Here is a 15,972-nt window from a genome sequence, read left to right as displayed (position 1 = left end):
AGGGCAAAGCCACTGAGCTTCTGTGTGTTTCCTTCAGGTTCTCGACATATAAAATAGGAATATGACAGGATCTATCTTAGGTTGTTGTGAGGTTTGAATAAGTTAGTTCTGGCCCACAAGCCCTTATCCACAATTCTGAAATGAAAAATTCTTTCACAACTCATTTGGTGGCTTCCTGGAACTGACCTAAAGCTATTTAAAGTTTTGTTTATCCCTCTTAATTTGGATTTTAGTTCATTTTACCAGAGAAATTTAATTTTGATTATAGGATACTGCTCAGACCCAACTGAATGTGTTACGTAATAAAGAGAATATGCACTGTATTACCTTTCTAAAATCTGGGGAAATACCTGAATTTTAAACCCTTTATCTCCAAGGGTTTCAGATAAAGGACTGTGGACCTGTATATAAAAAGCACTTAAAACAGTGCCTGGCACAAGGTATTATGTATTATGTTATTACTATTACCAGCAGAGCCACATGCAGTATACTTACTGCATGTACACTCATTTTGTTTTTCTTAGAGTTAATGATTGCCTTGGTTTTCTGCTTGCTTAGTTTTAATGTGTCAGTTACAAATTTTTTATATACTAGTTACTGAGAAATACCTATTTAAAATATTCAAATACATCAGATATAAATGTATAAAATGGAAAAGGCCTGCATTTCTAAATTTATTAGTATATTCCTTTATGCCTCATCTTCCACCAAAATGCAAGTTTCTGAGAATAGATACTTTGTCTGTTTTGTTCTCTGTTGTATCTTTAGTGCCTAGAATAGTTTCTGGCACAGAGAAGGCACTTACACCCTTACTGGGTGAGTGAATGTATCAGGTATTCTTCTTAGTCTGTTCTCTCACAGAGCCTTCTGTCTTCTTGCTCCAGGCTGGACCAGCATCGCTCTGGGCCTGAAGGCCCACCTATCATCCTACCCATTCCCTTTGCCTCTGTCCAGTCTTGGGTTTTCTGCCTCTAAGGCTTTTCTCTTCCTTGGTTTAGCCCTCTTTTTGGCACCTTTCCTAACTCCCAATCATATTAATCATTTTCTGGCTTCCCAGTCTTCAGCACCTGATTATAATTTATTTCTAAAACTTAAATTCTTCAGGTGTTTTAGAATATTTGTTTCATTTCCCCCTAAGCTCTCCTATGTATATGAAGAAAGCATGTTTGTTATTAGTTTTATATCGCTACAGCAGGGACTGGGTAGTAAGGAACTAATAAAGGCAGACGGTAAGTGAAGCTTTGTGTCTGTTCACTTACTGCGATAGAAACCTCAGGACTTCCCTCTTCCTGTCTTTAGTTCAGATCAACCTGTGCCCTCTAAAGGCTAGCTCCTTCCACAAAGTACTCAGAAATAAGCCACATGATCCCCCATGGAGTAGCAGTTTACCATAAATTGAGTGAATTTTCAGTACATTTTTAACATATTGTTTAATCAAGCTGTTGTTTTCCCTCTAAGTCTGTAAGATGTTACACAAGTCAAATTTCAAAACACATATTCCTATTTTGCAACTTGATGTAAGTATAGATTTTATAAATTTTAAAGGTATGTAATTACTCTCTTAAAGCATTTATAATGATACACTAATCGTGTTATGTTGTATTTTATTAGTTAACCTAGTTGAATCTTTGTTCCTTGACTTGGGGATACTGGTCACTATTTTGAGGATCTTATAAAGGCAGAACATAGGAGAAAGACAAACTCTCAAAAACTGGGAAAAAAGATGTTAGCAGTTCTGTCCAGTTGAACACCTAATAGATGAAATTCTCCATCCCTGGGAGCAAATCAAGAGATTATCTTAATACCCAAAGTTAAATTAGTGAAACACAAACCCAATTGAATGAACTCCTCGTCTCTGGTAGTAAGTGAAAAGGCAATTTTAGCACTCTAAAATCAGTGATAGTGATCTGGGTATAACCTGAGGCAAGCAGTACCGGAAAATGTGATTGATTTAGCTGAAATCTAATTGAATGTATCATATCCTGTCTGAAGAAAGGCAACTTGAATAGAAGACCAATGATCAGCATAAAATGTAGCAAAAACAAAAAGAAATCAAAGAACCAGAAGTTATTTGTTTTGCCCTGTTCATATGGGATAAACACATTAATTCTGCTAGTTAAGAATACGGGCAGGATGATTCAGTGGCCCTCACTGTAATTCAATTTGTTAAGATTTAATCAGTGCATTTTTCAAGGATAGTATTCTAAATGAAAGCGAAACTGAAGCACAAATAGAATACTTGTTTTTCCAGTATTTCAGAAAGTTTTGAAGTGATTCCACCTACCTAGTCTTATATCATCGACTTTATACACAATAGCTCTAGGATAACATACTCAGTCCCATTTCTTGCCCATTTGAACCCTGTCAGGTACTCCTTTTTGCAACAAAAATATATCTCATAATCTCCAAACTAAATATCCACTGTTGCTTGTCCAAGATCAAACCTCTCATATTGGTCTAAGCAGGTAATACTTTAATACAGGATGTACATTCTTGAAAACTAAAAATTTAAGCTTCCTAAAAACGACCTAGTTGTTTAACATGTCCAAGTCAGTTCATTTCTTTTGAGCTTCTGTAAAGCAAGAGGGGTTACCTGACACTGACCTACTATGAAAATTCTATTACTGCCTGATTTTATAATGTAAAATTATAGCCACATTTCCTAGCAAAATCAAACTTTTTCCCGAAAAAAATAAAGCCAATCGACCCCTCTGAATAGTGTTTTCTAGATTCAGGTTGCAATCCATTAGTAAATCCTGGAATCAATTTAGTAGATGTACCACCTGTCAGTATTAAAAACAAATCGAGCTGAAATAGAACAAAATAAAAGAGAACAGGAAATCTCAGACTGCATCTTAGTAGGTAAGTATTGTTTTGCGAAATATTTATTTCCATGTTATACATAAAAGTGTGTACTGGGTTAGGATGGAACATTTTTGATGTTTGAGATACACTGCTTTAAAGCCGTGGTTGTCAAAACAGTGGCCCGAGGAAGACCCTTTTAGGGGTATGGGAGGTCCTCCCTTTCCCAATCACACAGATGTGTGAGGCCAGATTTTCTTCATCTGCTTCAACCAAAACCTTTATCAACAGACTGAAGGTAGAAGCAGGTATGAAAATTCAGCTGTTTTCTTTTAAGCCTTTTAAATATTACAGGTATTTTTAAAACTGTAGAACAATTCCACTCTTCAATTTTTGTTTTAGAAAATAGTCGCTTAAATTTTCCAAATGCTACTAGTTAACTTATTATTTCAAAAAGAATTTTAAAAATTTCTGCCTTAATTACTAATACGGTAAATAGCATATAACCCACATAAACAAAAGCGCTTTGGAGTTCGCAACAATTTGAGAACAGCTGATCAATATGAAACAAAGAACTCCAGGCCTGACTCCTGGCAGGTTTAACACCAGGAGCTCCCAAGCGCCGCCCGCTCCACTGACACCCAGATTGGGTGCACTCGGGTAAAAATCCTCGATAATAAGAACAGATACTGACAAAAGGACGTAATTTGTGGACATGTAAGAGTGGACAAGTATAGGTCCACGAGGCACGCGAACACTAGCTTACAGAAGGAAATGAGACTTTCAGCGAATCTTTGCGACACTGTCGCGATTCGTTGGTTCAGTGCCGTAAAGACAGTCGCGGAGCCGCCTCTAGGCAAGATAGCCCCGGACGTGCGCGGCAATGGCGGATATGGAGGACCTTTTCGGGAGCGACGCCGACAGCGATGCTGAGCGTAAAGGTGGGCTCGGCTGGGCTTCTGCGGAGGCGGGCGTGGTGGGGCTTTAGCCGCTGGAACCCGACAGCGGTCAGGTTCCGGGTCTGCGAAGGCTCTGGCGCCGCGCGCGAGTAGTGGCGCTTCCTCCACTCCTGCCTCAGCGCCCCCTGCACGCCCGGCGGTGCCCCTCTCCCCCGGGAGGGTGGGAATGAAGGGACAGGCGCAGAGTGTGCAACTCGAGGTTCTCGGTGTCCGTGCAGCGAAGGGGGCGCGGGGCAGCGGTGGAGGCCAGGCGAGCCAGAGAAGCCACAGGAACCTTGAAGTCCTGCTGTGTCCTGCCTTGCACAGGCCAGCGCAGGGTAAGGGCTGTTGTGAATGAATGGAAATTAGGTGTTCAGGAATATGGGGATGGGCTGGACACATTTTCAGAGGGGCTGAGAATGTCCTCATGAATGAAACCGAGTGTGGTGTGGTGGGGAGTTTGGATTTCTGGGTGAGGAGATTGGGAAAGACATCAGGGTAGGGCTGCATGTAGTCGTTGCGCCCAGGAGATAATGTCTTCTCCGAGAGCCTGTGCAGAAACTCTAGAATTTCTTGAGTCTGTGATACTAGATTGGGGAACATATGAGATCAATGTTTGGAGAGAAGGGATGAAGGATTTGTTATTGAAATGAATTAATGAATGTATGTTTATGGTACAGGGAAGTCTTTCTGGCACAAAGTGGATATTTGAGTTTGAAATAGGAATAGGAGATATTTGGAGTGCGAAGAGGCCCAAGACCAAGTTCAGAATTCTTGCAACTCTCCAGGCTCAAAGTAATGTATCTGCTTTTTTCCTTAGCATAGTGCATTATTGTGGTTTTTTTCTTTCTTTCTTTCTTCAACTCCAGTTTATTCATACTTTTTAGAGTATGCTCAAGGAGCACCAGGTGGAAATCTGGTGTGAGGGCTCCATCAGGACGGGTATCCAGAAGATTCTAGTCAACAGAGATCTGGAAGTGTAGAGTTCTGTATACTCACTCTTGTTCCCCTTACTTTGCTAATGTTTATATTTTCCCCTCATCTGTGCTTGTCCATATCCCATTCACTCTTCAAGGCACAGTTCCACGTGAACCCTCCCATGACTCCCTTCCATGAAGTTGTTCATTCATTCAGCATTTATAAATCCCGTCACGTTCCAACTACTTTGCTAGGTGTAGGGGCCTATACTAATGAAAAGATCATCCTTCCCTGCCCCCACCAGCTTACGTAAATGCTTAATGCATACTTGATAAATCAATGGATAGATAGAAGCAATAGTTTAGTAAAGTAAGATGTACCGTGCAGTGCTTTCCCATTGCAAACTCAGTGTATGAGGAAGTGTTGTGTGGAGACGTTGCTTCTCTGGGCTTCGTGTTTTACTTTCTTTGGGGTCTAATTGCTACTTTCTTTGGGGTCTAATTGCTACTTTCTTCCATCTTACCATTAGATAATAGGACTGTCTAGAATTTACTTCCAAATTTGTCCTTGATGGTTGATGTTGGTCTTGAAGGTAGTATGGATGTGACAGGGTAGGTCCTGTTATATCAGAGTATTTCATGATTCCCCTGGGCTAAGACAGATGTAGAAAATAACTACACCTGACAGATTTCTTATTATAACAATGAGTAGAATTCGTAGGCCCGTTGTGTTTCTTTCATGTATAAATATGCCACATCTTTCGTTTCTTTCAACAGTGTTCTGTAGTTCTTACTGTGAGTCCTGCACTTCCTAGGTTGTTTATTCCTAAGTATTTTATTTTGGATACTGTTGCAAGTGGAGTTGTTTTCTTGATTTCATTTTTGGATTGTTCATTGCTAGTGTGTAGAAACAGAACTGATTTTTGTATGTTAATCTTTTTTTTTTTTTTTTCGTTTTGCTTTATTTTATTTTTTGCAGGAAGGGAGGGAGTTACATTTATTTATTTATTTGGTTTTTTCAGTGAAGGTACTGGGGATTGAACCCAGGACCTCGTTCATGCTAAACATGGGCTCTACCCTCCCCCTATGTATGCTAATCTTGTATCCTGCAAACTTGCCGAATGTATTAGCTCTAATAGTTTTTTGGGGGGTGTGTGTGTGTATTCTTTAGGATTTTCTACATATAAGATCATGTCATTTGTGAATAGCGATAGGTTTACTTCTTCCTTTCCAATTTGGATACCTTTTATTTCTTTTTCTTGCTTAATTGCCCCAGGTAGAACATTCTGTACAATGTTGAATAGAAGTGGTAAGAGTGGACATCTTTATCTTGTTCCTTATCTTTGGGAGAAAACAACCATGCCTTCGCTGTTAGATAAGATGTTAGCTATGGGTTTTTCATGGATGCACTTTGTAAGATTGAAGAAATTACCTTCAGTTCCTAGTTTGTTGAGTAGTTTTATCAGGGAAGGGTGTTGAATTTTGTCAAATGTCTCTTCTGCATCAATTATGATGATCAAAAATTTTTCCTTTATTAATATGGTATTTCATTTTGATGTTTAGGTGTTAAACCAGACATTCCTAGGGTAAATCCCACTTGGTCATGGTGTATGTTCTTTTATGTACTGCTGGATTTGGCTTGCTAGCATTTTGTTTAGTATTTTTCCATATGTAGGTATTTTTTAAATTTTTATTTTTTACCAAAATGTCAATTTACAGTGTTAGTTTCAAGTGTATAGCAAAGCGATTGTTATACATATACATGAGAGAGAGATATATATATTTTTTTCAGATTCTTTTCCATTACAGCTCATTACAAGAAATACAGTTCCTTGTGCTATACAGTAGGTCTTGTTGTTTATTTATTTTATATATGGTAATGTCTATCTGTTAATTCCAAACTCCTAATCTGTCCACTCCTTTTTTTCCTTCTGGTAGCCAGTTTGTTTTCTGTGTTCGTGAGTCTTTCTAGTTTGTAAATAAAATTTTGTGTATATATATATATATATATATATATATATATATATATATATATATATATATAAAATCTTTTTTTTTTTTTTTTTTTTTTTTTAGTTTCCACATATAAGCGGCATCATATGACATTTGTCTTTGTCTGAGTTAGTTTGTATAGTATGATAATTTCTAGGTCCATCCATGTTGCAGTATTTTTGCGTATGTATTTATAAGGAATATTGTTCTGTGATTTTCTTTTTTGTGATGCTTTTGTCTGGCCTTGGTGTTAGGGTAATGCTGCCCTAGATGAGTTAGGGAATGTTCCCTCTGCTCAAGTTTTCAGAAGAATTTGAGAAGGATAGGCTTTAATTCTTCTCAAATGTTTGATAGGATTCACCAGTGAAGCCATCTTGTCCTGGCTTTTCTTTGTTGGAAACTTTTGGATTACTGATGAAACTCTGCTTGTTACAGATCTATTTAGATTTTGTTTTATCTTGAGTCAGTTATGGTAGATTGTGTTTTTCTAGGATTAATCCATTTCATCTAAATTGTCTAACTTGTTGGCATACAATTGTTTATAGTATTCTCTTTTAGTCGTATTTTCTGAAAAGTTAGTAGTGATGCCCCTACTTCTATTCCTGATTTTACTAATTTGAGTTTTCTCCCCTTTTCTTAGTCAGTCTAGCTAGTTTTGTCAATCTTGTTAATTTTTTAAAGAATGAACTTTTGGTTTCACTGATTCTATTATTTTTCTATTCTCTTTTTTATTTATCTCTGCTCTAATCTTTATTATTTTTTTTCTTCTGCTTGCTTTGGCTATAGTTTTCTTTTTCTAGTTCCTTAAAGTGAAATGTTAGATTATCAGTGTGAGGTTTTCTTTTTTAATGTATGTGTTTACAGCTACAAATTTCCTTTTAAGCACTGCTTTCCCTGAACACCTTAGGTATTGATATGCTTTGTTTTCATTTTCATTCATCTCAAAATATTTTCTGATTTCCTTTGTGATTTCTTCTTTGCACCCATGATCACTTGAATGCATTGTTTAATTTCTATGTATTTGTGAATTTTCCAAGTTTCTATGATTAAATTGTCTATTTCTCTCCTCAGTTCTGTCAGTGTTTTATTTTAGTTGCATATATGTTTATAATTATTTTATCTTCATGTTAGATTGACCCTTTATCATTTTATAATGTCCTTCTTTGTCTTTTGTAATAATTTTATCTTAGGATTTATTTTGTCTAGTATTAGTATAACTAGTGTACTTTTGGGCTACTGTTTACATGGAATATCTTTTTCCATCTTTTTGCTTTCAGCCTAGCTGTGCATCAGTTCTAAAGAGACTCTCTTGTAGACAGCATATAAATTGATCATTTTAAAAATTCATGCTGCCAATTTCTTCCTTTTCATTGGGGAGGTTAATCCATTTACATTTAGAGTAATTGTTGATAAGGAAGGACTTATGCCATTTTGATACATGTTTTCTGTGTCATGTTTTTTTTGTTCCTCAATTATTCTTTTTACTCTCTTCCTTTTGACTGCTTTTTCTCTAGTGTACAGGTTTGATTTCCTTTTTGTTTCTTTTTCTGTATATTTTTAGTTTTCTTTCTTAATGGTAGCTGGTGACTACAACTGACATCTTAATTTATAACAGTCTAGTTTGTATTAATACCAACTTAATTTCAGTAGTATACAAAACTTTTTCTTCTATATAGCTTCTTCCTCTCACCTTTATGTTGTTGTTGTCACAAATTACATCTTTATACACTGCCCGGTGAATTAGATATATAATTATTGTTTTATATAATTGTCTTTTAAATTAAATATTATCAAAATAGAGGAGTTATTAACCAAAAATACATTAATACTGACTTTTTTTCAAACATTTTTTTATTGAGTTATAGTCATTTTACAATGTTGTGTCAAATTCCAGTGTAGAGTACAATTTTTCAGTTATACGTGAACATACATATATTCATTGTCTCATTTTTTTCAATACTTTCATATTCAACTATTTAGTTACCTTTACTAGAGTTCTTTATTTCTTCATGTAGATTCAAGTTACTGTTTATTGCCTTTCATTTCAGCCTGAGAACTCCCTTTAGCATTTCTTATAGGGCAGGTCAACTAGCAACAAACTCCCATTTTGTTTTTTTATTTACCACTTTATTTTGTTATTTTATTTTTATTAAGGTATAAGTGATATACAACATTAATTGCACCTGTACCATGAAGAATCTGATATTTGTGTATATTGTGAAATGATCACCACAGTAAGTCTAGTTAACATCCATCACTGCACATAGTTACAGAATTTTTTTCTTGGGATGAGAACTTTTAAAATCTACTTTCTTAGCAATTTTCCAATATGCAGTACAATATATTAACTGTAGTCATCATGCATGATTACTTCCCCATGACTTATTTGTATTATAACTGCACACTTGTACTTTTTGACTCCCTTTCGTTTTGTACACTTCCCCCCCTCTTCCCCCCAGCCTCTGGCAACTACCAGTCTATCCTCTGTGAGCTTTATTTTTTGTTTTTTTGGTTTTTTTAGATCTTACGTATAAATGAGGTCATACAGTGTTTGTCTTTCTTTGTCTGACTTATTTCTTTGTCTGACTATAGCTCATTAATATAGTTTGAAATGAAGGGCATGATACCTCCAGCTTTATTCTTTTTCCTCAAGATTACTTTGGCTATTTGGGGTTTTTTTGTGGTTCCATCGAAATTTTAGGGTTGTTTGTTATATTTATGTGAAAAATGCTGTCCGAATTTTGATAGGGATTGTGTTGAATCTGTAGATTGCTTTGAGTAGTATGGACATTTTAGCAATATTGATTCTTCCAATTCGTAAGTATGTAATACCTTTCCAGTTATTTGTGTCTTCAGTTTCTTTCATTAGTGTCTTATAGTTTTCAGTGTGCAGGTCTTTCACCTTTTTGGTTAAATTTATTCCTAAGTATTTTATTCTTTTTGATACAATTGTAAATGGGATTGTTTTCTTCATTTTTCTTTCTGATAGCCTGTTATTAGTGTATAGAAACACAATTATATATTAATTTTGTATCCTGCAACTTTACTGAATTTATTTATTAGTTCTAACAGTTTTTTGGTGGAGTCTCTAGGATTTTATATATATAATACCATGTCATCTGCAAATAGTGACAGTTTCACTTTTGAGTTTGGTTGCTGAATGTACCATTTTTAAGTAAACAATTCAGGGGTGTTGAGTACATTTAAAATGTTGTGCAGCCACCATCTCTATCTAGTTCTAAAACATTTTCATCACCTCACAATAAAAATGCCATGCCCATTAAGCAGTTACTTGCCATTTGCTTTTTTTTTGCTAGCCCTCATCAACCACCAGTCTGCTCTCTGTCTGTGGATTTACCTCTTCATATAAGTGGAATCATACAATATGTGGCCTTTTGTGTCTGATTTTCTGTCTCTTAGCATCATGTTTTTGAAGTTTATCCACATTGTAGTATATATCAATACTTCATTTCTGTTTAGTGAATAATATTCAATTCTATGTATATATCCCAATTTGTTGATTCAGTCATTGATGGATATTGGGTTGTTTCCATCTTTTGGCTGTTTGAGTACTGATGCTGTGAACTTTTGTGTACAAGTATTTGTGTGAGTGCCTGCTTTCATTTTTTTGAGGGGTGAGATATATATGTAGAAGTGGATTGCTGAATCAAATGGTTAATTTTTTGTTTTACTCTTTTGAGGAACAACCAAATCGATTTCCATAACAGCTGGACCGTTTTACATTACCATCAGCAACGTTTGAGGGTTCCATTTCTTTACATCCTTGCCAACACTTATTTTACATTTTTTCCCTTTTTTTAAAATGTAGCCATTCCTGTTGGTCTCAACTGATATCTCACTGTGGTTTTGATGTGCATATCCTGATGGTTAATGATGTTAAGCATCTTTTCAGATACTTGTTTCATTTGTTTAACTATGGGGAAATGTCTGTTCAAGTCCTTTGTCATTTTAAAATGGATTGTTTGTCTTTTTGTTTTTGAGTTGTAAACATTCATAACTCACTGTGGATACTATAAGTATATATATATATACTTGTTAGATACATGGCCTGCAAATATTTTCTCCCATTCTGTAGGTTGTTTTTTCACTTTCTTAATAATGTCCTTTCTTGTACAAAAGCTTTTCATTTCGAAGAAGTCCAGTTTACCTTTTGTTTTTGCTCATAGTTCCTTTATTTTTTGAAGGATGATTGTGCTGGATATAGAATTCTTGGTTGATAGTGTTTCTTTCAGCACTTTGAATATGTTATTCCACTGCCTCCTGGTGTTTATTGTTTCTGACGAGAAACTAGCTGTTTTCCTTATTGAGGACCCCTTGTGCAGGACACATTGCTGCTTTTTTGCTGCTCTCAGGATTCTTTGTCTTACAGTGATAATGATATGTCTAGGTGTGGTTCTCTTTAACTTTACTTGGTAACTCTAACTACTTAGTATTTGTTGAACTTCTTGGATGTGTATGTTGATGTCTTTCATCAAATTTGGGACGTTTTTGGTCATTATTTCTTCAAATATTGTTTCTGTCCCTTTCTCTTTTTTCTCTTCTTCTAGAACTCCCATTATGCATAGACTGGTCACTTGCTGGTATCCCACAAAATCTTTTAGACACTGTTTTTTTTCTTTGTTCTTTTTTATTCACTAGACTGGATAATCTCAGTTGACCTATCTTGAAGTTTTCTGATTCTTTCTTCTTCCTACTCATACCTACTGTTTACTCCTTTAGTGAATTTTTCATTTCAGTTATTGTACTTTTCAACTCCAGAATTTCTGCTGTTGTTTTTTTTTTTTTTAATACTGTCTGTCTGTATTGATATTTTCTATTTGGTAGGGCATCCTTTTCACTGTCTGGGCTTGTTCAGGGCTAGTTTTTAGTCTTTTTTCAAATGTATGAGTTATATTTCCTTGTGTCTTTGCAGGCCTAATAATTTTTGTTGGTAACTGGGCATTTTGAATGTTTTGGCAACTCAGGACAGCACATTTCCACCCCGCCCCCAGCATTTGCTGTTGCTATTTGTTGTAGTATTTACTGTTTAGTGACTCTTTTGAACTAATTTTGTAAAATATGCAACCTTTGTTGTGTGTAGCCACTAAAGTCTCTGTTCTGTTAGCTTATTGGTCAGCAGGTGATTGGACAGAGATTTCTTAAATGCAAAAAAAGAAGCAACAGCAACGGAAGACTCCCAGACTTTGCTGAGTGGCTCTGCGTGTGAGTTAGAGCATGCTTTCAGCACTCAGTCAGGCATTTTACAACCTCTCTGCCTTCATTTCCTGCTTGCACAGAGCCTGAGGGTCAGCCAGAAGTGAGAGCTTAGTTTTTTCGTGAGCATGTGCACAGCCCTGGGCAAGCGTGTGGTTTTCCAGACCTCTAAGAAAATGTGGGAGCTTTTAAAAACCCTTACTCCCCACATTATGCCATTCTTCAGCTTCTCCCAAGCTTTTTGGTTAGTCTGTTGTTTGCCCCAACTGCTGTCCATTGTCCCAGGTGGAGGCAGTTAATACATTTCCCTAAAAATGTTTTTAACAGACTCTCTCGGGTAGCTGCCTTGGAAACGAGAGAGTTCCAAGTTAGGTGAGAGAAAACTCGAGCCCTTTGAGCCAGTCTCTTCAGTGACCCACTGGACAAATCAGAACTAACAGCCGTGACTCTTTGCAAATAAGGTGCCTTCTGCTCCCTCCAGTAGTAGTATATGCACCAGAAATTCAGTCTGTTATCTTCAAGGCCCCTAGAGCTAGGGAGTGTGTTGGGAGGGCAAGGACCAGAGTTTTCTTACTGAGTTTTAGCTTTTTTTTTTTTTTTTAAAAACATTTCCCTGGTTGCGGCAACTTTTAGTTAGTTTCCAGAACCTGAGAATATGGGTTCTAACAGGTTTTGACAAATTTTCTCATTGCTTTTATGTTGGGATGGACTTTTGATGTTCCTTGTTCTGCCTTCTTTGTTTATATCATCATGTGTTTATATGATCCCATAGATTCTGATTCTGGATCAGACTCGGAATCTGATCAAGAGAATGTTGCTTCTAGCAGTAATGCCTCTGGAAGTGAAAGTGATCAAGATGAAAGGGATGAATCAGGAAAACCAAGTAATAAGGAACTATTTGGAGATGACAGTGAGGATGAGGGAGCTTCTCATCAGAGTGGGAGTGATAATCACTCTGAAAGATCAGACAATAGATCAGAAGCTTCTGAACGTTCTGACCATGAAGACAATGAGCCGTCAGATGTAGATCAGCACAGTGGATCAGAAGCCCACAATGACGATGAAGATGAAGGTCACAGATCAGATGGAGGGAGCCACCACTCAGAAGCAGAAGGTTCTGAAAAAGCACATTCAGATGATGAGAAATGGGGCAGAGAAGAAAAAAGTGACCAGTCAGATGATGAAAAGATACAAAATTCTGATGATGAGGAGAGGGCACAAGGGTCTGATGAAGATAAACTGCAAAATTCTGATGATGATGAGAAAATGCAGAACACAGATGACGAGGAGAGGCCTCAGCTTTCAGATGATGAAAGACAGCAACTGTCCGAGGAGGAGAAGGCTAATTCTGATGATGAACGGCCAGTGGCTTCTGATAATGATGATGAGAAACAGAACTCTGATGATGAAGAGCGGCCACAGATGTCTGATGAGGAGAAAATGCAAAATTCTGATGATGAAAGGCCACAGGCTTCGGATGAAGAACACAGGCATTCGGACGATGAAGAGGAACAGGACCATAAGTCAGGTAATACGTTATGAGAACCAAGATGGTTTAGTGGAAGTGTTCAGATACAGCAGGGACTCATTTATTCTTTTCACGTTCCCACTTTTAGTACCCGTTTTTTTTCTCTTCTGTCTCTCCATTTCAGTCTTTTCTAACTCTGTACATTTTGCTTTTAAACATTTTCCTAATCCATTTATTATTTCTGTCTAGTCCCCTTCCATATGATTAATGATAGATCAAGAAGAAAAAATTTAGAGGACAGTCTTGGAGAAAGATGTGTAGTGCTAAAGTAGCCAGATAGTGAATACAGCTAGTTCCATTTTGTGGGTCACTGAAGAGCATGCCTCACATGAGAATAGATTTGCCTGGGGAAAAAAAAATACCATGGGAACACCCCCATAAGGTAGCTGTGCTGAGGTGAGAACACCAAGTTGCAGCTCAGTTTTTTTGAGATCCAAAATTTCATCCTCCAGAGGTAATCAGGCTCCACAGAATTTACTGAAACTAATCAAATTCACAGAAAGCTAATTTATAAAAATTGAGTTGCAAAATTGTTTCAAAAGGATCAGTTATTTCTCTCTTATACTGTAGCCTATCCTTTGGGGGGAAATCTTCGTTTGATGCCAAGTTATAGCAATCGAAACATTGCCTGGGGGTCATAATATCCAGAAAATGAAAACACGGCTGGATGATCTCAGTGAGCTATGATAGCTTGACACTGCTTCCTCACTCTGGGGAGATGTACTTGGGTCAGAACACTCATTTCCTAAAGACAGTAGGGAGCACACAGCCAGACTTTGGCTTCTGGACACCCTTTTATAATAGCCATTTACACTGTTCTTCTGAAGTTAATGCATTGTTCATATAGAATACTAAAACAATTGGACATCTTGTTTCTTTGTATTACATAAAAGTCACTTTGATTAGGTTGGAGGTCTTCCTGAAGTGCTGTCTGGATTGCTTCATTTTTATGGGTGATTGATTGTAATTACACATTGGTCTTGTGTTCTTTGAAAACTGCAGTGTGGGGAGATGGGGTCTTCTCCCCTGTAATACATACCTCAGGATAGCACGCAAGACCACATTTTGGCATTATTTACGAGAGGCGGTCAGAAAATTTCCAGATGGATATAGGTCTATATAGACTATAGGACTGCAGTAGGTGTTCAAGAACTAGTTCTGGGTAGAGTTATTATTACTCTGTACCATTACCAGAATCACTAAGGCTCATGCACTGCTTCCCAGACAGTAGCAGACTTCACATAAAACAGGGTCGCCATAGGGGATCATGTAGCTGGTCATCCTGCTTACCCCTTAACTGCTTCTACAACAGTTCAGTAGATTTTCTTGAAGTTTACAATTAGGTAAACAGTTGTATCATCCAGAAATAATGATATATTTGTCTCTTCCATTGCAATACTTTTACCTCTTTTTTTCTTCTGTAGTGAGTCATGTATAAATTTACCTATAAGTTTCAGTACTGCTTTTCTCATTCTCTCAAGTTTTTCTGCTTACAGAAACCAGTGTTCCTTTTATTAATTTTATTTTAAAATTAAATACAATATATTGATTTTTGTGTTTATGCACAGTTCTATTAATGTTAACGCATGTATAGATTTGTGTAACCACCACCCCAGGCAAGATAGAATAGTTCTGTCACCCTAAAGAACTCCCTCATACCATCCTTTTCGTAATCATATCCTTCCCCACCTGTGACCCCTGACAGCTGGTGATCTGTTCTGTCCGTATAGTTTTGTCTTTTTGAGAATGTCATCACATAAGTGAAATCTACAGTATGTAGCCTTTTTTCTTTTACTTAGGCTTCTTTCACTTAGTGTAATGCATTTGAGATTCATCCAAATTGTTACATGTAGCAATAATTCATTCTTATTACTGAGTAGTTTTCCATTGTATGGGTGTACCACAGTTTGTTTATCCCCGATGTTGCTTTTAAAACACAAAAATCGAAGTAATGATATGACTGTGAGTATGCAGAACCTCTAATTCTACTCTTACAGAGTCTGCAAGAGGCAGTGATAGTGAAGATGAAGTTTTACGAATGAAACGAAAGAATGCAATTGCATCGGATTCAGAAGTGGATAGTGACACTGAGGTACCAAAAGGTACTCCGATGACTTCTTTTATACATCTGTATTTCCATATCTCTCTCTGTATTTAACTATAGTGCATTCTCAACCCCAGGCATGTACCCCAGACTGCAAGACCCACAGAAAAGTGTGTGGGTACATCTAATGTACACAAGGAAGTCGTACAGATATGAGAAGCTGCTCGTGCTTAATTAGTTGAAGAACCTGCTTCATTTATAGTCAGAGTGAATCTGCTGTTAGGGGGCTGATGCTCTGGTTGAAGTGGAGGTGACAGTGTTCATTCTTTGGTTTGAACAATGACAGTTGCAGGGCAGCTTGCTCTTAAGTTCTCAATAGGTTAATATCAGATGAAGAAACTGATTCCTCAAGCTATGTTTTAGAAGAAGAGTTCCTAAAAACCCAGTGTTCTGTAAGGTAGGTTTGTTGTAAGGATAAAAGATCTGCCTGTTCATCTCTACGTATGACTGCATTTCAGATGGCAAATTACTATACAG

The 15,972-nt window shown here is 36.9% G+C and overlaps 1 protein-coding gene across 2 annotated transcripts in view; it reads left to right on the top strand.

Annotated features, from left to right (window-relative positions):
* The first annotated feature begins 3,601 nt into the window (after window positions 1-3,601).
* The window catches only part of LEO1 (LEO1 homolog, Paf1/RNA polymerase II complex component), a 33,083-nt gene continuing 20,712 nt past the window's right edge, over window positions 3,602-15,972 (top strand). For both annotated transcript variants that reach the window (XM_045506255.2, XM_010969507.3), the window contains exons 1-3: window positions 3,602-3,743; window positions 12,636-13,391; window positions 15,389-15,493. In XM_045506255.2, coding sequence (XP_045362211.1) covers window positions 3,686-3,743; window positions 12,636-13,391; window positions 15,389-15,493 — 919 coding nt within the window. In that variant the 5' untranslated portion in view covers window positions 3,602-3,685. The remainder of the gene's footprint in view (window positions 3,744-12,635; window positions 13,392-15,388; window positions 15,494-15,972) is intronic.

This window comes from Camelus bactrianus, chromosome 6 (genome assembly GCF_048773025.1).
Source record: "Camelus bactrianus isolate YW-2024 breed Bactrian camel chromosome 6, ASM4877302v1, whole genome shotgun sequence".
Classification (NCBI taxonomy): domain Eukaryota; kingdom Metazoa; phylum Chordata; class Mammalia; order Artiodactyla; family Camelidae; genus Camelus; species Camelus bactrianus.
The sequence above is the reverse complement of the archived record's forward strand: the minus strand, read 5'-3'. Positions and strand labels throughout refer to the sequence as shown.